General features: G+C 45.3%; 1 protein-coding gene across 1 annotated transcript; it reads left to right on the plus strand.

The window, feature by feature from the left end:
- The first annotated feature begins 600 nt into the window (after positions 1-600).
- PNMA6A (PNMA family member 6A) lies at positions 601-1,975 on the plus strand. Its single transcript, XM_044763229.1, is given in 3 exon segments — positions 601-1,210; positions 1,213-1,473; positions 1,476-1,975. Coding segments are annotated over 3 exon segments (1,371 nt in total).
- Positions 1,976-25,252: the final 23,277 nt, after the last annotated feature.

The raw sequence follows: 25,252 nt of genomic DNA on the forward strand, positions 1-25,252 counted from the left end.
CCGCCCCGAGTCCGCACTGCAGAGAGTGGGAGCGAGCAGGCGCCAGCGCGCTGGCCCATGTGCCACACTGAGAGAGGGACCGGGAGAGGGAGCGAGAGAGGGCGGGGGTTGGGGGGAAGAGGCGTGCCCGATCCCGCGGCCGCTCCGCGCCGCCCCGCGCCCCTCCTGCTGGGACCTCGACCAGAAGGATCCTGACCCAGAAGTGGGTACCAGACTCGGGGAGAGTGCGCTTGGCCCCGGGAGACCCCACCGCCCTCCGCCCGCCCCAGCAGGACTGCGGCAGCCCGCGGGGGTCGGGGTTGGCGTGGGGAGGGGGCCGCGGCCCCTGTGAGCCCGCAGAGGGCAGGGCCGGGGTTGAGCCTGGGCCCCAGAGGCGCCGCTGGAGGAGGAGGGGTAGCTGGTGGCGGGCCTGGGGAGTAGGCGTTGACCGGCATTAACTCTTGCCAGTTCCTATTCACAGGCTGTGGAGACCTGGGCCGTTCCCTCTGAGTCCTAGGCTCCCGCCCCAATTAATTTCCCCCCAAGTGCTAGCCTGCTCTGCGCTGGGAACTGTTTCCTGCCCTTAGTGTTAGCCCCGCGCCCCGGCGGAAATCGCGGGCGATGGCGGTGAGGATGCTGCAGGACTGGTGCAGGTGGATGGGCGTCAGCGTTCGCACGGGACTGCTCATCCTGGGCATCCCGGAGGACTGTGATGAAGCCAAACTCCAGGAGTCCGTGGAGGCCGCCCTGTGGCCCTTGGGTCACTTTACCGTGCTGGGCAAAGTGTTTTGAGAGGAGGATAATGCCACTGCAGCCCTGGTCGAGCTTGACTGGGAAGTCAACTATGCTTTGGTCCCCAGGGAAATCCCAGGGACCAGGGGTCCCTGGAACGTGGTCTTTGTGCCCCATTGCTCAGGCTAGGAGTTTCTCAGTCGCGTGTCCCACTTCCTGGAGCAACAGGGGAAGACGGTGGAGAGTGTGGCCTGCGCCCTGGGGCTGGGGCTGGGGCTGCGCAGGGTGTGCTGGCTCCAATCGGTCAGTCAGGCGGTCCGGCCTTGGGTGGAGACCCTGCGATACCAGCGCCTGGGCATGTTTTCCAGGAGGGGCCAGCCGGCCCCAGGGGAGGAGTCCTTTGAGGCCTGGCTAGACCACACCGCAGACATGCTGCGTGGGTGGCAGGGAGTCTCCCAAAGGGAGAGGAGGAGGAGGCTGATGGAAGGCCTTCGAGGGACCGTCTGCAGCTCATGCACCAGCTTCTGGCAGAGAATCCTGCCAGGACAGCACAGGACTGCCTGGAAGCCCTGATCCAGGTATTTGGAGACAACAAGTCCCAGGCGACCACCTGGGTGAAGTGTTTGACCGCTCAGCAGCAGTCAGGGGAGTGTCTCTCTGCTTTTGTGTTGAGGCTGGAAGTCCTGCTGCAGAAAGCCATCGAGAAAGGGGCCCTGGCCAGAGCCTCAGCTGACCATGTGCACCTGAGGCAGGTGCTCACCAGGCCAACCTTACTGAGCTGTTGGATGAAGCGCTGAGGAAGCTGAGAATGGTTGGGAGGTCTCCAAGTTTCCGGGAGATGCTGGGGCTCATTCGGGAGTCTGAGGCATGGGAGGCCAGTCTAGCCAGGAGAGAGAGAGCCCAGGTGGAGGAAGGTGCTGGTGCCTGGGCCAATGCCCAGGCTGATGCCAGAGCCAATGCTAAGGCAGAGGATGACAAGGTGGAGGAGAAGGAGCAGGAGGAGGAGGGTGGTGACGACCATGACCCAGCCCCTGTGGGGCTAGATCAGGCAGGACCCTCAGAGGCCCCCAGGGGCCCCGCCCCTGCCCAGATGGGCAGTGCTTCCGAAGTGGGCCCAGGAGGGCCCGGCGGTGACCCAGAAGTCCTCGCTAGGGCAGGAGGCCGAGCAGACCCCCAGGAGGGGCTGAAGTCCATCCAGGAGAAGCTGGGAAACGAGGACAGGGCTGAGGAGATGAGCCGCCCTGAGTCCTCCTCGGGCAAGTAGGCTCAGAAGGCCCAGGGGCCCCCTCTCCTCCCGGGCAGTAGAGCCCTGGAGGCAGGGGGAGGCGAGGCCAGGGCAGCCGCCTCACCCCACATGGGGAGCACGCCGAGGGAGGGGCCCGTCCAGCCCAAACCAAGCCCCTGGCCCCTCACGATCCCCAAGGGGCCCTGACCCCCACCATCAGCCCTTCCAAGTGACCAAGATGACCATGTGTTACCCTAAATGGGCAGGGGAGGGGTGAGCCCCCGCTCAAGGCAGCACCACACCGAGCCCCATCCCCATCCCCATCCCAAGCCCTGCCAACTCTGGCAGCCAGCGTGGCAGCTCCCCCGAGCGGCAGCCCCGGCCTGGGTGAGGGGCACCTGAGGACATCTGCCACCCACATGGGCCTGGGAGACATTAGGGGTCATCTCGAGGGTGCCAGCCACCTGAGCCTCCCGCGAGGGGGACCCCCATTCACCATCACCTGGGACGGCCTGCTCCCTGTTCTGGGAAGCCCACTTGTGTCTCTGTGGACCCTGTACTGACCCACGTGTCAAGTAATCCACCCTCAACACACACACAACACACACACACACATACACACACTAGCCATGATTTCTCTGCAGAGCTGTGAGGTGTGTGTGCTCCCGGGGTGGGGGTCCTGGCTGAGCGGGCAGCCCCCTCTCAGCCCTGGCACGTGCTGTGAGCTTCAGTGCCAGCCCAGGCTCTGCTCGCTCTCGTCCAGTGCTATGAGCTCAACTCTGCCTTCTCGGTGGAGATTTAGGGCAACTGCTGCTTGTTCCTGTGGAGATGTGTGCTTATCCGAGCAGTGGCCCCCACCCCACCCCAGAGTCCCCGAACCCAGTCCCAGGAGATGCCTGGAAGGATGGACAGATGAGGGTGTGGCCGGCACTCACCCCGGGTCCTCAGGAAGGAAGAACTGGAGCAGGGACATGGAGGGGCTGCGGGAGGCTCCACTGGGGCTGTCCTCTGATGTGCCAACCTGTTATTACTCGTGGCTCAGTTTCCTCGTCTTGGTGGGGTGTCCCCTACTGTGTTTTCCAGCGTCCTGTGACTGTCCTGTGTGGTCCCATAGGGCAGGGCCCCACCCCAGCCTGTCAGCCAGAGGGGCAGGGGGTGCCCTGGAGTGAGAGGACATGGCCAGCATCCATCATTCTGGCAAGAGGTTGACCGTGGGGCTCCCAGGAAGGGAGACTGTGGTGGGAGGGCCTCAGCATGGGGGGCAGCTGAGGCACCCCGTTAGGGACTCTCCCCAAGACTGTGGGTTGTAGTGGCTATTAGAAGTTCCTCTCTGTGTTGTCATTCCCTTCTCTGCAATGGTTTCAGTAAGTGGTTCTCTTCAATAAATTTCATTGACCATTTCAGCTGCGTGTCACCTCTGCTGTGGGCAACTAAGGGAAGGGTCTGCTGGGGGTGGGGGTGGGGCACTAGAAAAGGATTCCTGCTCAGCACACGTGGGAGATTTCTCCAGTGAGAGCGTAGAGTTGGCAATTTGGCTGGCAGACTAGGACATGATGAGGGTTTTTCCTCCTTTTTATAGGTGAAATACACAGCTGTGGAGTTCTGATGGTCCCCATCTTGGGATGGTCCTGTCCCTTGGTCTTTTGAAAATGGGTGGGAGTGATCTTGGTTTTCTCCTTGAATGGGGGAAGGCAGTACTAGCATCCAGTGCTTGGGATTCAGGACTGCTAAATGTGCAAGATGCAAGAGGTGTGGCCATTGTAACAAAGAACTCTCATGCCCCAGAGGCCTCTAGCATCTTTTGTGAGAAAGCCAGTATTAGACGGAGAGTCTTTGAAAAAACCCAAAATGTCTTTTAATTTGAGGTTCTTGAAATGTAAAAACCTCACCATGGAACAACAATGGCAACACTTACTGAGCAACTGAAAATCTCTAGACACTTGTGGGGTTTCACGGAGAGTGGGCCCAAACATATCCATACCACCTCCACCTGCAGACTTGCTTTAAGGAAAATAAAAAGACCTGGAGGGGCCGCCCTGCCCAGGACTCAGAGTGAAGGGCGGCTCTCCCCACCTTTCCTCCCCCAACCCAGGGCATGAGGGTTGTGGAGCCCTCACCCAGCCCGCCCTCCATCCCAGCCATGAAATACCTGCAGGTCCCCAAACGTCCTTTGGTGGCTAGACAGTCTGGCCACTTGTCAGCTGGCAGGAGTGAGTTGAGCGGGTGGATGGGCAAACACCCGCAGCCCAGAGTCCTGGACCTAGCTCTTGGCAGGGGCATCTGACCTCATGCCTGGGCCCTTCTGTGACCCGCTGGTCTCTGGGATTGCATACGTGACCTCTCTGACCTGTCTGGGTGCCCTGAGCTCCTACAGTGTTGCCAGGGATCCTGGAGCCCTGGATCCTGCCTGTGGTTCCTCCCCCTCCCTTCAACACCTAGCTCACTTATTCCTGGGGACAACTCGAGTTTCATGGGGAACCAGCTAGCCACTGTCCATGCCCACAAGTTCCTGTCATGACATGGCACTTCTTGGCAAGCCATGCTGTGGTAGGCGTCCCACATATAACGTAGAGGAAGATGGGCACGGATGTTAGCTCAGGGCCAGTCTTCCTCAGCAACTGGTGTGTAGACAATGGAATGGTAGAGCATGAGATTGGAGGTGGCAGGAAGGCCAGTTATGGGACAGCTACAGTAATCCAGCAGAAGACCATGGCAGTGGGGATGCCTCCCTGCAAAGCAATGGGAGTTGAAGGAGCTTGAATCCTTGCTGTAAGGACTCTTGGTGCCATGGGCCAAAGGTGTGAAATGTCCCATCCAAGTCTCACCCTCCGTTGAAGACTACTTCCCCTAGAAAGCTACTGTCACTCATCCAGCATCGCTCCCCCCACCCCCACCTCCTTCCCGTCTTTGTTGCTCCAGCAGGCTTTATACTCTCATTTGACTTTGTACTTAGGGCTTTCATTCTCAAATTGTTTTAATCATTCGCCTCACAAACAGTTGTTGATCAGGCAGAGAGTTGGGGCTGGAGAGGATTGGAATTGGGAACACCCAGCATATACTGAGGGGCACATCAGGCCAGTCCCTTGCTGCTGAGAGAACTTCCCACCCTCACCATGCCCAGCATGTGGGGGCTCATTGGAATCTGCTTTAATTCTTTTCTTCCCAATAAAATGACTTTCTTCTCAAGAGCAGAAGTGTGTCTACTCCTTTTTGTAGCTTCCACGGAGTAAAGCACTCAGCTAGACACATACTAGGTGTTCAGTAGGCATCAGACTCGGAGCAGAGGAGACCTTAACACTGTTGGATTACTTCCTGTCCATCTTCTCTTCCTACAATGCTGCCAACACCAGCTCTCCCCGAGGAGGCTCAGGGTAAGTAGGAATGGTTTGGGTCTTTTAGGAGTCTGTGATATTTATTCACAGATGTGCCCTCAGACTTCTGCCAGGAGGCTGGGGGGTAGGTGGGCCCAGCTCAGAGGGATGTAGGTAAGGATGGAATGCTGGAGAAGGACAGGGCATTGATCTCTCTGAGTAAGGGCAGCATTCCTTCTCATGGACCCTCTGAGCTGGGGCTGGAGAGCCAGGACTCGAATTTCTGTTTCCTTGGGAGCCAAAAACAGATCATTTCTGTTTCCCTTTCCTGCTGAAAGCCTAGTGGCAAACAGAGTTGTTGGTAAACTTACTTAAGTTGCTTCAGAGGGTTTGGTCTCTCTGTCCTCTGATAGGGGTTCCCTCAGGCTCCACTGGAGATGACTTGAGATGCCCATTCTGTCTGGGCAAGTAAAGCCAGGTGTTCCTTGAAGCTGAGTTTCCCGCTCCTGCTCCTGTGCCCCTCCACCTTCTCTTCATCCAGCCCTTCTTGGAAATCACACTGGGCCCTGTGGAGATATTCTTAGTACCATTTGTGCGGTCTCCTAGATTACCCTTTCCCCCTGAAGGCCAAGTGATTATAATGGAACTCTGGGGCACCATTATGTCCTCAGCACAAATAGCTAAGTCCCTTTTCTTTTTCAAAAACCAAGGATTCCAATTACCGAACCAGACATGATCTCCCAGTTAGAGTCAACAGAAGAACGATGGATGCTGGAAGGAGAAGTGTCACGAGGCTCCTGTCCAGGTGAGTGAGTGAAAGCCAGGTAAGCTGATGTCCTTCTGGTCAGTGAAGGAGTGCGTGGCTTTCCTCAGTTTCTGATAATGAGAGCAGTTTTCTACTTAATTCGTATCCTCCGTGAGAGGCACTCATACCTGATACATTCATAGAAAGAATTAAAACTGACCATTTGGAGGCCCTGGATTGAACTGGGGTTTGCAATTCTAGTTCTGAGGAGAAAAACGAACATTCTAAGAATTCTAAATGTTGCTTGCTCTTTTTGTTGGCCTCTGATACCTACCCACATTCATCATTCATAATTCTGTGTGAGATATTCCCAGCTACATTCTCCTTCACAGGGCATTTACATTCCAGTCGAAAGAATAGCATGCTTAATAATGGCAGCTTAACTCCAAAGAAAAGGATGGAAGGAGGGTGACAAAGGAAACCATTTGTTGTGTTTTGTGATTTTTTAAAAGACATTCATTCATTTAACAAATGGATGGTTTTTACCCAATCTGATTTGCTTTATTACAAAGATAATATATGCTCATTCTAGAAATTAAAAAAATATAGAAAGACACAAAGAAGAAAACACAAATGTCCTGAAATCCTGCCTCCCAGAGGCAACCGCTCTCAGCCTTTGTGTGCTCATTCTTCCGAGCGCGTCTCTCTTCACAACTGTGTGTGGAGATGTGGATACTTTGAGGTGGGTGCTGTGACCCTCAACCTGCCATTTTGCCCTCAATAGTGTGTTGTGGACAGCTTTCCATGTCAGTGAATACATAGGTGTACACGAATATTCATCCTCTTTAGTGGCTGCATAGCATTCCACTTTACCAACATATCATAGTTTATTTAACCCAGTCCACTATAGATAGCTATTTAGGTTGTTTCTAGGTTTTCATTATTCTAAGCAACACAGAAATTGAACAACCTTATACTACATCTTTGCAAACTTGTCAGGCTGTCTCCTACGGATGAATTCCTGGAAGTAGGACTGATGGGGCAAATGGTGAAGTGCAAGACATCTAAAATACATTATTTCTTTTAAACTCACAACACTCCTGGGTCATTTTTAACTAAATGCAAAATAAAGTTGAATTGGTCTTAAAAAATTAATTGATGGCGTTTTCTAAAAGTTCCCCAGGCCTGTGAGGAAGATCGATGAGATTGGGTGGGGGGAGTTCCCTTTAACTTCCTCATCTTCACCCAACTCTCTAATTTATTGTTGCTGCTGCTTCTGGGCCTTCCTGATACATTGAAGGTTTTCTGCATTTCAGAAGTGAGCCCCTTAGCATTCACTATTTGTATTTCAGCTCAGCCTGAGTCAGTATGCAGGCAATGGGGACAAATAATAACAACAGCAAACACTCGTACAGCATTTCAAGCATGCCAGGCCTGCAGGGTTATATGTACTTTTCAAACATCACTCAGTTCATCTTCCAAAAAGCTTTAGGTGACAGATACCATCATCTTCATTCTATCAATGAAGAAACTGAGGTCCTGAGACACTAAGTAATTTGTCCAAGTTCACACAGGAAGTACGTGCTTGTGCCAGGAGTCAAACCCGGGCAGTTTGGCTCCTGAGGCTCACAGGTGCATCTAAGCCAACATGCCTTCCCTCGCCGGTTCACACAGGTGATAGACACAGGTGCTTCACGCTCTAACTACTCAGCTTCTGTAAGCAGCCAGTTGAATTAAGATGTGACAGTTACCTGTTCCATTTGATAGGACATATGCCTCTTCTTGTGAGTGAATGAACTCTTCAGGGCTAATACGTGATCCCTGTTTCCACGTCTCTCTCCCTTATCCATTATTCAAGGCTGGGTTCACCCCACTCATTCTGGGAACAAAGGTCTCCTCTGGTTCCCTATTCAAGGTAGTGGGAAATTTTGCAGAGGAGCTGGATTCCTTTGTGCAGTCCTAGGCTTCGGGGCTGAAAGACACTGGGATTTCCCCTACCTAGATTGCAGATAATGTCTCTTGTTGGTGAGGTTTGTTTTAATCATAAAAGTATATGTGTTGGTTGCAAAAAAATTTAAAGGGGAGAAAAGTGTAAAGAAGCAAATAAAATCACTTGTTAGAGAAAAGTACTATTAATGTTTTGGTGTATTTCCTTCTATTTTTTCACACACACATATATGTATATGTGTATATATGGTTATACATTATAACTAGAAACAGATTATAGTCATGTACTTGGATATCATTTTGTATACTTATTTTTGTTTAATTTTATACCATAACCATTTCCACAAATCATTAAAAGTTCTTCAAAATCATGATCTTCAATGACTGTGGGATATTTCATGATCTAGATATATGATTTATTTAATCATTTCCCTATTGTTGGACATTTTAATTTTCCCCTTCTCACAGTGTTGTGAACTCACTCTGTTGTGAACATCCTTACATTTAAATCTCTGCACAGCTCTGTTTTTTCCCTCTGGAAATATTTTCGAGGAATTTTCAACTTGATCCATCTTATGAATTGCTCACCAGAAAGCTTTCCAGTTTACATTCCTGCCGCAGTGTATGAGAATGCACATCTCACCATGCCCTGCCAGCATGGACTGTTGTTTGTAAAAATTCCTACCAATTTGAAAGGGGGAAAATAGTTTTTTCAATATAAATTGATGTTATTATTATTTTTTTTTATTGAGGTAACACTGGTTTATAACATTACATAGATTTCAGGTGTACATCATGATATTTTGACTTCTGTATAGACTTCATTGTGTTCACCACCAAAAGTCTAGTTGCCATCTGTCACTGTACAAATGTCCCCCTTTACCCCTTTCACCCTCCCCCAACTCCCCTTCCCCTCTGGTAACTGCCAGTCTGTTCTCTGTATCTATGTGTATGTTTGTTGTTGTTTTTTCTATCTTCTACATGTGAGTGAAATAATATGGTATTTGTCTTTCTCTAACTTATTTCACTTATCATAATACCCTCAAGTTCCTACCATGTTGTCACAAATGGCAAGATTTCATATTTTTTATGCCTGAGTAGTATTCTATTGTATATATATATACACCACATCTTCTTCATCCATTCACTCATTGATGGGCACTTAGATTGCTTCCAAGTCTTGGCTATTGTGAATAATGCTGCAATGAACATAGGGGTGCATATATCTTTTTAAATTAGTGCTTTCATATTCTTTGGATAAATACCCAAAAGTGGAATAGTTGGATCATATGATAGTTCCATTTTTAATTTTTTGAGAAACCTCCATACTGTTTTCCATAGTGGCTGCACCAATTTACATTCCCACCAGCAGTGTACAAGGGTTCCCTTTACTCCACATTCTTTCCAACATTTGTTATTTCCTTGCTTTTTAAATAATAACCATTCTTTTGGGCATAAGGTGATAACTCGTTATGGTTTTGATTTGCGTTTCCCTAATAATTAGTGATGTTGAGCATCTTTTCATGTGCCTGTTGGCCATCTATGTGTCTTCTTAGGAAAAATGTCTGTTGACATCCTCTGCCCATTTTTTAATCGGGTTGTTTGTTTTTTTCTTGTTGAGTTGTACAAGTTCTTTATATATTTTGGATATTAACCCCTTAGAATGTATGATTACAAATATCTTCTCCCAGTTGGTAGGTTATCTTTTCATTTTGTTCATGGTTTTTTTTGTTGTTGTTAAGGAGAAACTTTTTAGTTTATGTAGTCCCATTTGTTTATTGTTTCCTTTCTTTCCCTTGCCTGAGGAGACATATTCAAAAAGATATTGCTAAGACTGATGTCAATGAGCATACTGCCCATGTTTTATTCTAGGAGTTTTATGGGTTTAGGTCTTATATTCAAGTCTTTAATCCATTTTGAGTTAATTTTTGTGTATGGTGTAAGATAGTGGTCTGTTTTCATTCTTTGGCATGTGGCTGTCCAGTTTTCCCGACACCACCTGTTAAAGAGACTTCCCTTTTTCCTTTGCATATTCTTGACTTCTCTGTCAAAACTTAGGTGTTCATATATGTGTAGATGTATTTCTGGGCTCTCAATTCTGTTCCACTTATCTGTGTGTCTGTTTTTCTGCCAATTCCAAGCTGTTTTGATTACTGTAGCTTTGTAGTATACTTTGAAAGCAAGGAGTGTGATACCTCCAGCTTTGTTCTTTTTTACCAGGATTACTTTGGCTATTTGGGGTCTTTTGCGGTTCCATATAAATTTTAGGATTCTTTGTTCTATTTCTGTGAAAAATGTTGGGATTTTGATAGGGATTGCATTGAATCTGTAGATTGCTTTAGGTAATATGGACTTTTTACCTATGTTAATTCTTCCAATCCATGAGCATAGAATATCTTTCAATTTCCTTGTGTCCTCTGATTTCTTTCAACAACGCCTTATAGTTTTCAGTGTATAGGTCTTTCACCTCCTTGGTTAAGTTTATTCCTACGTGCTTCATTCTTTTCTTGTGACTGTAAATGGGATTATATTCTTAATTTCTCTTTCTGCTAGTTCATTTTTTGTACATAGTAATGCAACTGGTTGTTGTACGTTGATTTTGTATACTCTGCACCTTTACTGTATTTGTTTATTATTTCTAATAGATTTTCGGTGGATTCTTTAGGGTTTTCTCTATATAAAATCATGTCATCTACAAATCGTGACAGTTTCACTTCTTCCACTCCAATTTGGATACATTTTATTTCTTTTTCTTGCGTAATTGCTCTGGATTCCAGTACTTCCAGTACTATGTTGAATGAGTGGCAAGAATGGGCATCCTTGTTTTATTCCTGTTTCTTAGAGGGATAGCTTTCAGTTTTTCACCATTGAGTATAATGTTAGCTGTGGGTTTGTCGTGTATGGCCTTTATTATATTGAGGTATTTTCCTTCTATACCCATTTTATTGAGAGTTTTTATAATAAATGGATTAATCTTGTCAAATGCTTTCTCTGCATCTATTGAAATGATCACATGATTTTTCTTCTTTATTTTGTTAATGTCGTGTATCACATTGATTGATTTGTGGATGTTGGGCCATCCTTGCATCTCAGGAATAAATCCCACTTGATTGTGGTGTATGATCCTTTTAATATATTGTTGTTTTCTATTTTCTAATATTTTGTTGAGGATTTTTGTATCTATGCTCTTCAGTGATATTGGCCTGTAATTTCTTTTTTTGTGGGTTGTCCTTGTCTGGTTTTGGTAGCAAGGTAATGTTGGTCTCATAAAATGAGTTAGGAAGCATCCCCTCCTCTTCAATTTTTTGGAAGAGTTTGAGAAGGATAGGTATTAAATCTTCTTTGAATGTTTGGTAGAATTCACCAGGGAAGCCATCTGGTCCTGGACTTTTGTTTTTTTGGGAGGGTTTTGATTACTGTTTCAATCTCTTTACTTGTGATTGGTCTATTCAGGTCCTCTGTGTCTTCTTGATTCAGTTTTTGGAGGTTGTATGATTCTAGGAATTTATCCATTTGTTCTAGGTTATCCAATTTGTTGGCATATAGCCTTTCACAGCATTTTCTTATAATCCTTCATATTTCTGTGGTATCCGTTGTCATTTCTCCTCTTTCATTTCTGATTTTGTTTATTGGCGCCTTCTCTTTTTTTCTTAGTGAGTCTAGCTAAGGCTTTGTCAATTTTGCTTGTCTTTTCAAGGAGCCAGCTCTTAGTTTCATTTATCTTTTCTATTGTATTTTTAGTCTCTAATTTATTTACATTCTGATTTGGGTTTCATTTGTTCTTTTTCTAGTTCCTTTGGGTGTAATTTTAGATTGTTTGAGTTTTTTTTATTTCTTAAGGTAGGCCTATATTGCTATATACGTCCCTCTTAGTACTGCTTTTGCTGCATCCCATAGATTTTGGTATGTTGTGTTTTCATTTTCATTTGTCTCCAGGTATATTTTGATTTCTCCTTTGATTTCCTGATTGATCCAGTAGTTGTTCTGTAGCATGTTGTTTAGTCTCCACATGCTTGTGACTTTTCCAGCTTTCTTCTTGTAGTTTATTTCTAGTTTCATACCACTGTGGTTGTAAAAGATGCTTGATATGATTTCAATCTTCTTAAATTTATCAACTCTTGTTTTATTTCTCAACATGTGATCTATCTTTGAGAATATCCATGTGCACTTGAAAAGAGCATGTAGTTTGCTGCTTTTGGATGAAATGTTCTCTATATATCTATTAAGTCCATCTGGTCTGATGTTTGATTTAAGACTGATGTTCCCTTGTTGACTTTCCGTTTGGATGATCTATCCATTGATGTAAATGTGGTGTTAAAATTCCCTACTATTATTGTGTTGCTGTCAGTTTCTTCCTTTAGGTCTGTTCATAGTTGCTTTATATACTTTGATGCTCCTGTGTTAGGTACATATATGTTAAGTCTTCTTGATGGATTGACTTTTTATCATTTTTTTAAAGATTGGCCCTGAGCTAACATCTGTTGCCAATCTTTTTTTTTTTCTTCTTCTTCGTCTCCTTAAAGCCCCCCAGTACATAGTTGTATATTCTAGTTGTAGGTCCTTCTGGTTGTGCTATGTGGGACGCTGCCTCAGCATGGCCTCATGAGCAGTGCCATGTGCACACGCAGGATCCAAACTGGTGAAACCCCAGGCTACCAAAACAGAGCATGTGAACTTAACCACTCGGCCACGGGGCCGGCCCCCTTTATCATTTTATATTGTCCATCTTTGTCTCTTGTTATCTTTTTTGTCTTGAAGTCTATTTTGTCTGATGTAAGTATGGCTACACCTGCTTTCTTTTGGTTTTCATTTGCTTGTAGTACCATCTACTATCCCATCACTTTGAGCCTATGTTTTTCTTTAGAGGTGAGATTGGTCTCCTGGAGGCAGCATATTGTTGGGTCTTGTTTTTTTTTTTTTTTTTTTATTAATGTTATGATAGATTACAACCTTGTGAGATTTCAGTTGTACATTTTTGTTAGTCATGTTGTGGGTACACCACTTCCCCCTTTGTGCCCTCCCCCCACCCCCCCTTTTCCCTGGTAACCACCGATCAGATCTCATTGTCAATATACTAACTTCCACCTATGAGTGGAGTCATATAGAGTTCATCTTTCTCTGACTGGCTTATTTTGCTTAACATAATACTCTCGAGGTCCATCCACGTTGCTGTGAATGGGCCAATTTTGTCTTTTTTTATGGCTGAGTAGTATTCCATTGTGTATATATACCACATCTTCTTTATCCAATCATCAGTTTCTGGGCATGTAGGTTGGTTCCACGTCTTGGCTATTGTAAATAATGCTGCGATGAACATAGGGGTGCAAGGAACTCTTGGGATTTCTGATTTCAGATTCTTAGGATAGATACCTAGTAATGGGATGGCTGGGTCATAGGGTATTTCAATTTTTAACTTTTTGAGAAATCTCCATACTGTTTTCCATAGTGGCTGTACCAGTTTGCATTCCCACCAACGGTGTATGAGGGTTCCTTTTTCTCCACAACCTCTCCAACATTTGTCGCTCTTGGTTTTGGATGTTTTTGCCAATCTAACGGGTGTAAGGTGATATCTTAGTGTAGTTTTGATTTGCATTTCCCTGATGATTAGCGATGATGAACATCTTTTCATGTGTCTATTGGCCATATTCATATCTTCTTTTGAGAAATGTCTGTTCATGTCCTCAGCCCATTTTTTGATCGGGTTGTTTGTTTTTTTGTTGTTGAGCCGTGTGAGTTCTTTGTATATTATGGAGATTAACCCTTTGTCGGGTAAGTGGCTTGTAAATATTTTTTCCCAATTAGTGGGCTGTTTTCTTGTTTCAATCCTGTTTTCCCTTACCTTGAAGAAGCTCTTTAGTCTGATGAAGTCCCATTTGTTTATTCTTTCTATTGTTTCCCTCAACTGAGGAGTTATAGTGTCTGAAAAGATTCTTTTGAAACTGATGTCAAAGAGTGTACTGCCTATATTCTCTTCCAGAAGACTTATTGTTTCAGGCCTAATCTTTAGGTCTTTGATCCATTTTGAGTTTATTTTGGTGTGTGGTGAAAAAGAATGGTCAATTTTCAATCTTTTACATGTGGCTGTCCAGTTTTCCCAGCACCATTTGTTAAAGAGACTTTCTTTTCTCCATTGTAGGCCCTCTGCTTCTTTGTCGAAGATTAGCTGTCCATAGATGTGTGGTTTTATCTCTGGGCTTTCAATTCTGTTCCATTGATCTGTGGACCTGTTTTTGTACCAGTACCATGCTGTTTTGATCACTGTAGCTTTGTAGTATGTTTTGAAATCGGGGATTGTGATTCCGCCGGCTTTGTTTTTCTTGCTCAGGATTGCTTTAACAATTCGCGGTCTTTTGTTGCCCCATATGAATTTTAGGATTCTTTATTCAATTTCTGTGAAGAATGTTCTTGGGATTCTGATTGGGATAGCATTGAATCTGTAGATTGCTTTAGGTAGTATGGACATTTTAACTATGTTTATTCTTCCAATCCATGTGCATGGAATGTCTTTCCATCTCTTTATGTCGTCGTCAATTTCTTTCAAGAAAGTCTTGTAGTTTTCATTGTATAGCTCCTTCACTTCCTTGGTTAAGTTTATCCCAAGGTATTTTATTCTTTTCATTGCGATTGTGAATGGGATTGAGTTCTTGAGTTCTTTTTCTGTTAGTTCATTGTTAGTGTATAGAAATGCTACTGATTTATGTATGTTGATTTTATACCCTGCTATTTGCTGTTGTTGTTGATTATTTCTAATAGTTTTTCTATGGATTCTTTGGGGTTTTCTCTATATAAGATCATGTCGTCTGCAAACAGCGAGAGTTTTACTTCTTCGTTACCTATTTGGATTCCTTTTATTTCTTTTTCCTGCCGAATTGCTCTGGCCAACACCTCCAGTACTATGTTGAATAGGAGTGGTTAAAGTGGGCACCCTTGTCTTGTTCCTGTCCTCAGAGGGATGGCTTTCAATTTTTGTCCATTGAGTATGATGTTGGCTGTGGGTCTGTCATATATGGCCTTTATTATGTTGAGGTACTTTCCTTCTATACCCATTTTATTGAGGGTTTTTATCATAAATGGGTGTTGGATCTTGTCAAATGCTTTCTCTGCATCTATTGAGATGATCATGTGGTTTTTGTTTTTCATTTTGTTGATGTAGTGTATCACGTTGATTGACTTGCAGATGTTGAACCATCCCTGTGTCCCTGGTATAAATCCCACTTGGTCATGGTGTATAATCTTTTTGATGTATTGCTGTATTCGGTTTGCCAAAATTTTGTTGAGGATTTTTGCATCTATGTTCATCAGTGATATCGGCCTGTAGTTCTCCTTCTTTGTGTTGTCCTTGTCAGGTTTGGGGATCAGAGTGATGTTGGCTTCATAAAATGTGTTAGGGAGTACTCCATATTTCTCAATTTTCTCAAACAGTTTGAGAAGAATAGGTATTAAGTCTTCTTTGAATGTTTGGTAGAATTCTCCAGAGAAGCCGTCTGGTCCTGGACTCTTATTTTTGGGGAGGTTTTTGATTACCGTTTCTATTTCCTTACTTGTGATTGGCCTATTCAGATTCTCCATTTCTTCCTGATTCAGTTTGGGGAGATTGTAGGAGTCTAGGAATTTGTCCATTTCTTCCAGGTTGTTCAATTTGTTGACATATAGTTTTTCATAGTATTCTCTTATGATCCCTTGTATTTCATTGGTATCTGTTGTGATTTCTCCTCTCTCATTCCTAATTTTATTTATTTGCGATTTCTCTCTTCTTTTCTTGGTGAGTCTGGCTAAAGGTTTGTCAATTTTGTTAATTTTTTCGAAGAACCAACTCTTTGTTTCATTGATCCTTTCTATTGTCTTTTTTGTTTCAATATCGTTTATTTCTGCTCTTATTTTTATTATTTCCCTCCTTCTACTGACTCTGGGCTTTGTTTGTTCTTCTTTTTCTAGTTCTGTTAGGTGTCGTTTGAGGTTGCTTATGTGAGCTTTTTCTTGTTTAGTGAGGTGAGCCTGTATTGCGATGAATTTCCCTCTTAGGACTGCTTTTGCTGCATCCCAAATGATTTGGTATGTCGTGTTCTCATTTTCATTTGTCTCCAGATAATATTTGATTTCTTCTTTAATTTCTTCAATGATCCATTGTTTGTTCAGAAGCGTGTTGTTTAGTCTCCACATTTTTGCACCTTTCTCTGCTTTTTTCTTGTAGTTGACTTCTAGTTTCATAGCGTTATGATCAGAAAAGATGCTTGATATTATTTCAACTCTCTTGTATTTATTGATGTTTGCTTTGTTTCCCAAAATATGGTCAGTCCTTGAGAATGTTCCATGTGCACTTGAGAAGAATGTGTAACCTGCTGCTTTTGGATGAAGTGTTCTATATATATCTATTAAGTCCATCTGGTCTAATTTTTCATTTAATTCTATTATTTCCTTGTTGATTTTCTGTCTGGATGTTCTGTCCATTGGTGTTAATGGTGTGTTGAGGTCCCCTACTATTATTGTATTGTTGCTGATGTCTTCTTTTAGTTCTATTAAGAGTTGCTTTACAAATTTTGGTGCTCCTGTGTTGGGTGCGTATATATTTATAAGTGTTATGTCTTCTTGGTGGAGAGTCCCTTTTATCATTATATACTGTCCCTCTTTGTCTTTCTTTATCTGTTTTGCTTTGAAGTCTACCTTGTCTGATATTAGTATAGCGACACCTGCTTTCTTTTGTTCATTATTAGCTTGGAGTATTGTTCTCCATCCCTTCACTCTGAGTCTGTGTTTGTCTTTGGGGCTGAGGTGTGTTTCCTGGAGGCAGCATATTGTTGGGTCTTGTTCTTTGATCCATCCTGCCACTCTGTGTCTTTTGATTGGGGAGTTCAATCTATTTACATTTAGAGTGATTATTGAGATATGGGGGCCTACCACTACCATTTTATGTCTTGTTTTCCGGTTTTCTTCAATTTCCTTTGTTTCTCGTCCCATGGTTTAATCTGTTCTGATGAAGAGCTGCTACTCTTTGTTGTTGTCCTTCTACTTATCTCCTCTGCTCTTGGTTTTGTAGCCCCTTTCCTTTTTTTGATTTTTCAGGAATGAGGGTTTTCCTGAGGATTTCCTGAAGAGGAGGTTTTGTGGCAATGAACTCCCTTAACTTTTGTTTATCTGGGAAAGTTTTTATTTCTCCATCGTATTTGAAGGATATTTTCGCTGGGTAGAGAATTCTCGGCTGTAGGTTTTGGTCCTTCAGATTTCTGAATATATCATTCCACTCTCTTCTAGCCTGTAAAGTTTCTGCTGAGAAATCTGCTGATAGCCTGATGGGGGTTCCTTTGTAGGTTAGTTTCTTTTGCTTGGCTGTCCTTAGTATTTTCTCCTTGTCGTTGACTTTTGCTAGCTTCATATGCCGTGGGGCTGGTCTTCTTGCATTGATAAAGTTTGGAGATCTATTGGCTTCTGTCACCTGAAGATCCATCTCTCTCACCAGATTTGGGAAGTTCTCAGCCATTATTTCTTTGAATAGGCTTTCTGCCCCTTTCTCCTTCTCTTCTCCCTCTGGTATACCTATAATCCTTACGTTGCATCTCCTAATTGTGTCTGATAATTCTCAGAGAGTTTCTTCATTTCTTTTTAGTCTTACTTCTCTCTCCTCCTCTGCCTGCAGCATTTCTATATTGCCATCTTCCAAATTGCTAATTCTTTCCTCCATATTATCGGCCCTACTGTTCAGTGCATCTAGATTTTTCTTAATCTCCTCTATTGTGTTCTTCATTTCCAGTATTTCTGTTTGGTTCTTCTTTATTGTATCAAACTCTTTTGTGACATAGCTCCTGAACTCGTTGAGTTGTCTATCTGAATTCTCTCTTAATTCATTGAGTATTTTAATGATGGCTGTTTTGAAGTCATCATCATTTAGGTTATATATCTCATTTTCTTTGGGATTGTTTTCTGTGTATTTGTTATTTTCCTTCTGTTCTGGAGATTTAATGTATTTTTTCATATTGCTTGATGTTGTTGATTTGTGCCTCCGCATAGAGATAGAGTTTAGTTGCTCCTTCCACTTGTTTCTGCTGCTGTGGTGGGGGAGCAGCTGTTTATACTGCACCAACCAGGAACTCTATCCGCAGTTGCTAACCAGGCCTGGGCCCCTCCTTGTAGTCACAGTGGTCCTTTGGATTCCCTCTTCTGCCGTGGGGGCCGTCACGGGGGGGCTTCAGGCTGCTGGTGCCTACTGTTGCAGCCCACCTAGACGTGCTCCCTCCTTGGGGTCTGCAATGGTGTTATGGGCTTTTCCAGTGGCCAGGGGTAGGATCAATTATATTTGCCACTCCGTCACTGTCAGCACCCACAAAATCTCACTTGTCCACTATGGGTCACAGCAGAGCTATTGGCATCTTCTACAGTCTGTGGTTAGCTCACCTAGCTATGCTACTTTTGTCCCAGGGTCTTCCAGCCTTGTGGCTGCAGGTTGGGTGCTCTCTACTAGTGCTGTGCAGAGGCTTTCCCTGAGGCTGCTGTGAGCCTGTAGGATTTCCCCCTAGGCTACGGAGCTGGGTCGCTGGAACTCCACCCAGCCCCAGTCCTGTTCCCCAGGAACTCGGGGAGCCCTTTGCCCTGTCTGGAGGATAGCCGGAGATCCCAATTTCAGTGGTAGCTGGTCAGCTGCTGCCCTGCCTGATATTCTCCTCTCCGGGACCCTCCCAGTGTTGTGGATGCTGGGTGTGGCCCCTCCGCTAATGGCAGACAGAGAGTTTTGTCTGCTGCCCGGGCAGAACTCTGGAGCTTCCCCTCTGGGCTGCAGGGCCGGCCTCTGGAGCTCCCACCAGCCCCAGTCCTCTCCGAGATCTCCGGCAATCCCTTACCCCATGGGGCGGGCAATGGCAGCTGGGGGTCACCTCGCCCTCTGGGATTCTCTCCGGGACTTTCCCGGAGTTGTGAACGCTGGGAGTGGCCCCTCCACCAATGGCAGACAGAGAGCTTTGTCTGCTGCCCAGGCGGAGCTCTGGAGCTTCCCCTCCGGGGCGCGGAACTGGCCTCTGCAGCTTCACCCAGCCCCAGTCCTCTCCGAGATCTCTGGCAATCCCTTTCCCCACCATGCAGGCAGTGGCAGCTGGGGGGCCTCTGTACCCTCAGTGATTCTCTCTGGGACCCTCCGGGCGCCACGAACACCAGGCGGGATCTCCCCGCCAATGGCAGGGAGAGACTCTCCCCGCGGGCTCAGGTGTGCAACTCCAGAGTTTCCCCCTGCGTTTAGGAGCAATTGCGGGGGGTTTAGGTATGGTTCTGGTCACCTGTTTCCACCGTCGCTCCTCTGTTGTGTGCTCGCTCCCACCCTAGGTGTGCATTGATCCTCTAGGGGCGTCCGTTGGAAGAAAGCCGCTTGCAGGTACTAGGCTGTTCGGTCGGCATCAGAGAGTTTTCACCTATCTCCACAACCTCCCGGAGGGAAGTCTGTCCGCCTTCCGATGTATAGTCGTGTGGGTCTCTCAGACGTCCAGAGATGCTGTTTGGATATCCTTTGTTAAGCGATGAGTGTCCAAATAATTGTAGACTCGAAGGGGGAGAGACAAAGAGGACTACTCATGGCGCCATCTTGGATCCTCCCTGCTTCACTCCTTTTAAATACCTGGGTCTTGTTTTTTAATCCATTCAGCCACTCTGTTTCTTTTGATTGCTGAATTCAAGCCATTTACATTTAGAGTGATTATTGATATATGAGGACTTAATACTGCCATTTTGTCTTTTGTTTTCTGGTTGTATTATATTTTCATTGTTTCTTGTTCCTGCTGTTTCTATCTGCCATTTCACTTTCGTGGTTTTGTGTGATGTGTTTCTCAGTTCCCCTTTTATTATGTTCCATGACTCTGCTCTGAATTTTTGTTTTGTGGTTACCATGAGGTTTTGTATAAAAGATCTCATAGATGAGATATTCCTTTTTCTGCTGATAGCATCTTATCTCCATTAGTCTATGCAGGTTCCATTCTTTTTCTCTTCCCCTTCTATGTTTTTGTTGTCACAAATTATCCCTTTTTGTATCGTGAGTTTGTTACCAAATTGAAGTAGTTATAGTTATCTTTCATGCTTTGTTTCCCTTTAGCCTTTACGTTAAAATAAGTATTTACTAACCTATTTTGTTTCAGGTAGGAGAGCTCCTTTCAACATTTCTTGTGAGACAAGTCTAGTGGTGATGTACTTCCTCAGCTTTTGTTTGTCTGGGAAAGACTTTATTTCTCCTTCATATCTTAAAGATAACTGCTGAGTAGAGTATTCTTGACCGACAGTTTTTATCTTTCAATATTTTGAATAATCATTCCACTCTCTCTTGGCCTGTAGAGTTTCTGGTGAGAAATCTGCTGACAGTGTAATGAGGGTTTCTTTTTAGGTTATTATTTTCTTCTCTCTTGGTTTCCTTTAGTGTTCTTTCTTTGTCGTTGACTTTTGACAGTTTTAATATAATGTGCCTTGGAGTAGGTCTTTTTGCATTTAGATAATTAGGTGTTCTGTTAATTTCATGTACTTGTATATCCAGTTCTTTCCCCAGGTTTGGGAAATTCTCAGCTATTATTTCTTTGAATAAGCTCTTTGCTCCCTTCTCCCTCTCTTCTCCTTCTGGGATACCCATTATCCTTATGTTGCTTTCCTAATTGAGTCAGATATTTCTCATAGAATTTCTCCATTTTTAAAAAAATCTTAGTTCTCTTTCCTGTTCTACATGCATCATTTCTAGATTTCTATTGTCAAGCTCACTAATTCTCTCTTCCATATGGTCTGCTCTGTTTCCAATGCTTTCTAATGCCTTCTTCATCCCATTTATTGAGTTCTTCAGCTCCAGAATTTTTGTTTGTTTCTGTTTTAGTGTTTCAGTCTCTTTGGTAAAGTATTCCTTCAATTCATTGATTGTATTCTTGAGCTCATTGAACTGCCTTTCTGAGTTTTCTTGTAGCTCATTGTTTCTTCATGACAGCTATTTTGAATTCTTTATCAGTTAGATCACAATCTTCTATGACTTTATGCTTGGTTCTGGAGAATTATTATTTTCTTTTTGTGATGCCATATTACTGAGGCTTTTCATGGTGCTTGCTGAGTTAGTCCTCTGCTGGTGCATTTATTGTAGCAAACACCTTTCTTATTTAGGTATAGCTTTGTTTGTTTTGATTCAAACTTTCCTATTGGTTGGATATTAAAGGCCTTTCTTTTGCTTTTCAGTAGGTGGTGCTATAGCACTAGTTTTGGTTTCTCTTACCTGAGCTGCCTCTGAATATATTTGAGAATCAGCACGTTCCACCCTCCATTTCCTCTATTAGGAGTGTCATCAGTACTCGTTCTCGTCACTTGTGCCTGTGAGGGTCACAGATGCTTTGCTGTTGCTGATGTTGCTGTAGTCACTGGCTTTACCACCAGGAGTACGAGGATGGCTAATGCCTCTGCTGTGTCTGGGATGACCTGAGTCCGAAGCTCAACTGCCATAGCAGGTGGATGGGGAGGAGGAGAGGAAGTTGAGTTCATGGGGCACTACTTCTGCTGTTGTCCATTTCCTGTGGCCCCAGGTGCTGTTGTGGTTGGGAAGTTGGAGTTGTTTATGCACCTCTGCTGGTGCAGCCAGGGGCCCAGGATTGTGGAGCTCCACCTCCACTGCTGCTCCACTCCCAGTGGCAACAGGTGCTGCTGCAACAGGGATGCAGGAGTCACATACACACCTCTGCTCTTTCCCATCAGCTTCTTTGGGCCTGGACATGGCTGGCTCAGGCACCATGGCTGGGGCGCTGGGATTGTGGGCACTGCCTCTCTGTTCTCTTGTTTGGCCTCCTCTATGTCCTCCAGTCCACTCACCTTCCTATGTATGTGGATCTCTTCAGTGTCCTGGTATGTTGGGCAGTGTAATCTTTGTTGGGTTATGAATGTTTCGCTCACTGTAGATTGAAGGGGAGAGACAAAGGGATCCTCTCATGCTGCCATGATGATGATGTCTCCTCAAAAATAGTTTTAATTTTGAAATTTTTTCTAGTGTTTATTGGCCATTTCTTGTTTTATTTCCCTCCCCCAGGGCCCTCTTTTAATGACAGGGGCCCTGGAGGACCATAGATCTTAACCTGGACATTTAGACTCTCCTATGCCTTTTAGTTTACTCTTTGAAGCATGCCCTTCTACTTGCACTCTGGAGCCCATCCTTAATTCCTCCTCAGACTCTTGCCCCCATAATTATTCTGTCTTCTCTCCCTTTGTCAACTCCATCTATTCCTCCTGAAGTGATGCCTGCTCTGCCTCTTATCAAAATCAGAACTTCATGCTCACTCCTATTTTTTCTTCTTCTAACTAATATGAAGTGTGTCTCTTGAATTTGAAAAATTTCCTCCAATGTGTACTCAGCGTGTGACCTCTGCCCCTGAAGGAGGTCCCCAGTGGCCAGCACTCACCCTTGTTCTATTGCTCCTCTCTGCCATGTTAGACAGTGCAGATTTTCTTCAAAATGCTCAATTTGTCACATCGTGCTATATTCCCTGTAACTTTCCCTCCTTCTGGGCCTCTTCCAAATGCTCCTTGGTTCCTTTCCCTTCACTGGCCAAATTAGAACTTAGGTAGTAAAGCAATGTAAACTTAGGTTATCTTCACAAAAAACTTGATATTTAAAAATTGTTTCTCATATGCTTTTGCCCATGGTTCACTTGATGTCAGAATTTCACATTCTGCCAGTGCTGTAAGGTAGAAATGTAGGGTGTAGAGTAACCAAGTCATCGTGGCATCAAAATAAACAAATGAGTGGATCTTAAAGACACTACATGTGGGATACACATGCACACATATGTACAATATAAATAAAGCAAACAACAATCATCACTATGGAAGGATGTTTAAAAGATGGTACCAGAACATTTAGCTATTTGAAGGAAAAATCTGTGTAGATCCTTAACACATGTAACACTCTGAAATATATATTAAAAGGATTAAAAGCTAAATATAAAGAAAAATATTAGAATAAAATCCTGATGAATAATTACATTCTTTCTACACAGAAAAGAATATTGTGAGCTTAAAAGTAATGAAAGAAATTACAGAGGAAAGCTCTTAATAAATACAACAATATAAAGAATGTTTAAATTTTTACATCAAGCATCATAAACACAACTAAAGTGTGAGTGACAGCAAATTTCACGGACAAAAGGTTAATATATGAATCAGTCTTACAACTTGAGAATAAAAATACTGAGTCTCCAGCTAAGTGGGTAATGGATAGGTGCAGTCAATTTACCAAAGAAAAAAGACAAATAGCCTTTAAATATTAAGTCCTACTGTAATTAGCCACCAAATAAATGCTAATAAAGAGAGGATAAATTATGCCATTTGTAAAACAGCAATTAAAAATGATAGTTGGAAAACAAATGGGCACTTTCATTTGCTGGCATTAAGAAAGCAATTTGGTATTTCTTGCCCAAAGTCCTGTTAAAGAAGACGGATCAACAGTCTTAAAATTCTCTGACCCTCCAGTGATATTTTTAAGAGATCATTGGAAAAGCAAACAAATATTCATGCAAAAAGATACTTAGTCAAAACTTTGCAAAAGCATTATATTGTGCTGGACATGATACCATATTATAGACTATACCAATAACACAAAAATAAAGAGTTACAGAACTGGGGTACATAGTTAATATTTTGCTAAAGAAAAAATAACTAAAACATGGAATTGTGCACATATATAGCATAACCTTAACTATGAAAAAACAGCCAAAAGTAAGATGAATTCTTATTACGTGCCAGGCAGTGGGCTGAGCAACGGGGCCTGCACCTGCTCCACGAGTCCTCAGAGGAGCCCTGCGGGGAGGAGCGTCCTGTAATGACCCCTCTTCTCCAGATGAGGACGCCAGGCACAGGAAGGTTCAGGCACTTACCCAAAGTACCACAGCTCTGCGGTGGAGGCACTGGGATTCCAGGCCAGGCCAACTGACCACACGACCCAGGCCTGGAAAGGACGCTCGAGGTGTGTGGCTAGCAGTGACAGTCCCAGAAACACAGCTGAGAGAGACGCGGCAGATTATTAATGGTGACAGCCCCAGGAGACGGCCCAAGGAAAGACCCATGGTGCGTGGGTAATGGTGATGGACGCTCTCTCCGAGGGGCGAACATGTGTTGCTTCCGCATCTCACCAACATCAGTGCCTTTTTAAAGCCTCCAAGAAAGAGCCTGGCTGGACACGTGCCACACGTTCATGGCAACTGCCTGTGCACGGGGACACAATGGCTGTGAGTTCTCAGCTTTTCTCTCCTCTTGTGCAGTCTGGAGTCATCTGCGAGAGCCCTCGCTCCTAGAGGCGGCGGCAGAAGAGCCCCGGGGAGGAGGCCCTGGTCTTTGGCTCCCATCTGATCCCGGCACGGCCCTGTTGCCGGCCCTCTGCCGGGGCAGGTGTTGGGGTGTCTCTCTGGCGTCCTCTGGGCCCCGCTGGATGTCTCGATGTGCGCCATTTCTCTGTGCACACTGCCCGGGTCACTCTCAGCCAACCACGGACACACGGAGCCCCGGTCCAAGCTTGATGACAACCAAGGGTGGCCAGGTCCTGCCAAAAACGGAAAAGAGAGAGCGACAGAGGGGCTGAGGTGAGACTGGAACAGGTCATTGACCTCGCCTGGCCAAGCCCCTGTTCCAGAAAGTGCACCAGACGCCAGAGAGGGAGCCTGTAGACGTGGGCTCTAACCCTGCCACGTCTGACCTTGGGGCACTCCCGGGGCGCCCCCCCCCCCCAGGCCTGCTGTCTCGTGCTGCGGCTGCCCTCAGGCCACGAGATGCGGGGACCAGCGCCAGGGCTCTGCGGAGGCCCAGGGCAAGATGGGACACGGTGGGGGGAGGGCAGATGGCTGATGTGGGCAGGGGGTGCATATCGGGGAAGACTCGGGCCCCCACCTCCACCCCCACCCCACTCGGGAGTCAGGCCTCCTCACAGAGGCCAAGGAGCAAGACTGATGGGGCCTGGCACAGCCTTGCAGTTGGTGGGGCCCTGGGACACGGCGGGAGGGAGCAAGATGAGGCTGTGCAGAAAGGTGAGGAGCTCCTGCGGGGCTGGCAGGGCTGAGCTTGGCTGAGGGGTCGCCTTTGACCTTCTCATCCCAGAGCCCGCAGGGTCCTTCCCAGGACAGAATGGTCCCTAGGGGAGGCCTGGGGAAGGCCCCAGATGGGCAGCAGGGCCTCGGGATGAGCAGGGCCGGGCCACAGCTCACACGTGTGCTCCAGACTGACCCTGTGACCCCTGCCGTGCTGTGGGCCACAGCCTCGGGCCTCCTGCCTGCCCCCTCAGCCTGCAGCATCACTGCAGTTTGCAACAAGGAGCTCCTGTCCCCTTAGGCTGCACTTGGTGTT

The sequence above is a fragment of the Equus asinus genome, chromosome X, assembly GCF_041296235.1.
Source record: "Equus asinus isolate D_3611 breed Donkey chromosome X, EquAss-T2T_v2, whole genome shotgun sequence".
Lineage (NCBI taxonomy): Eukaryota > Metazoa > Chordata > Mammalia > Perissodactyla > Equidae > Equus > Equus asinus.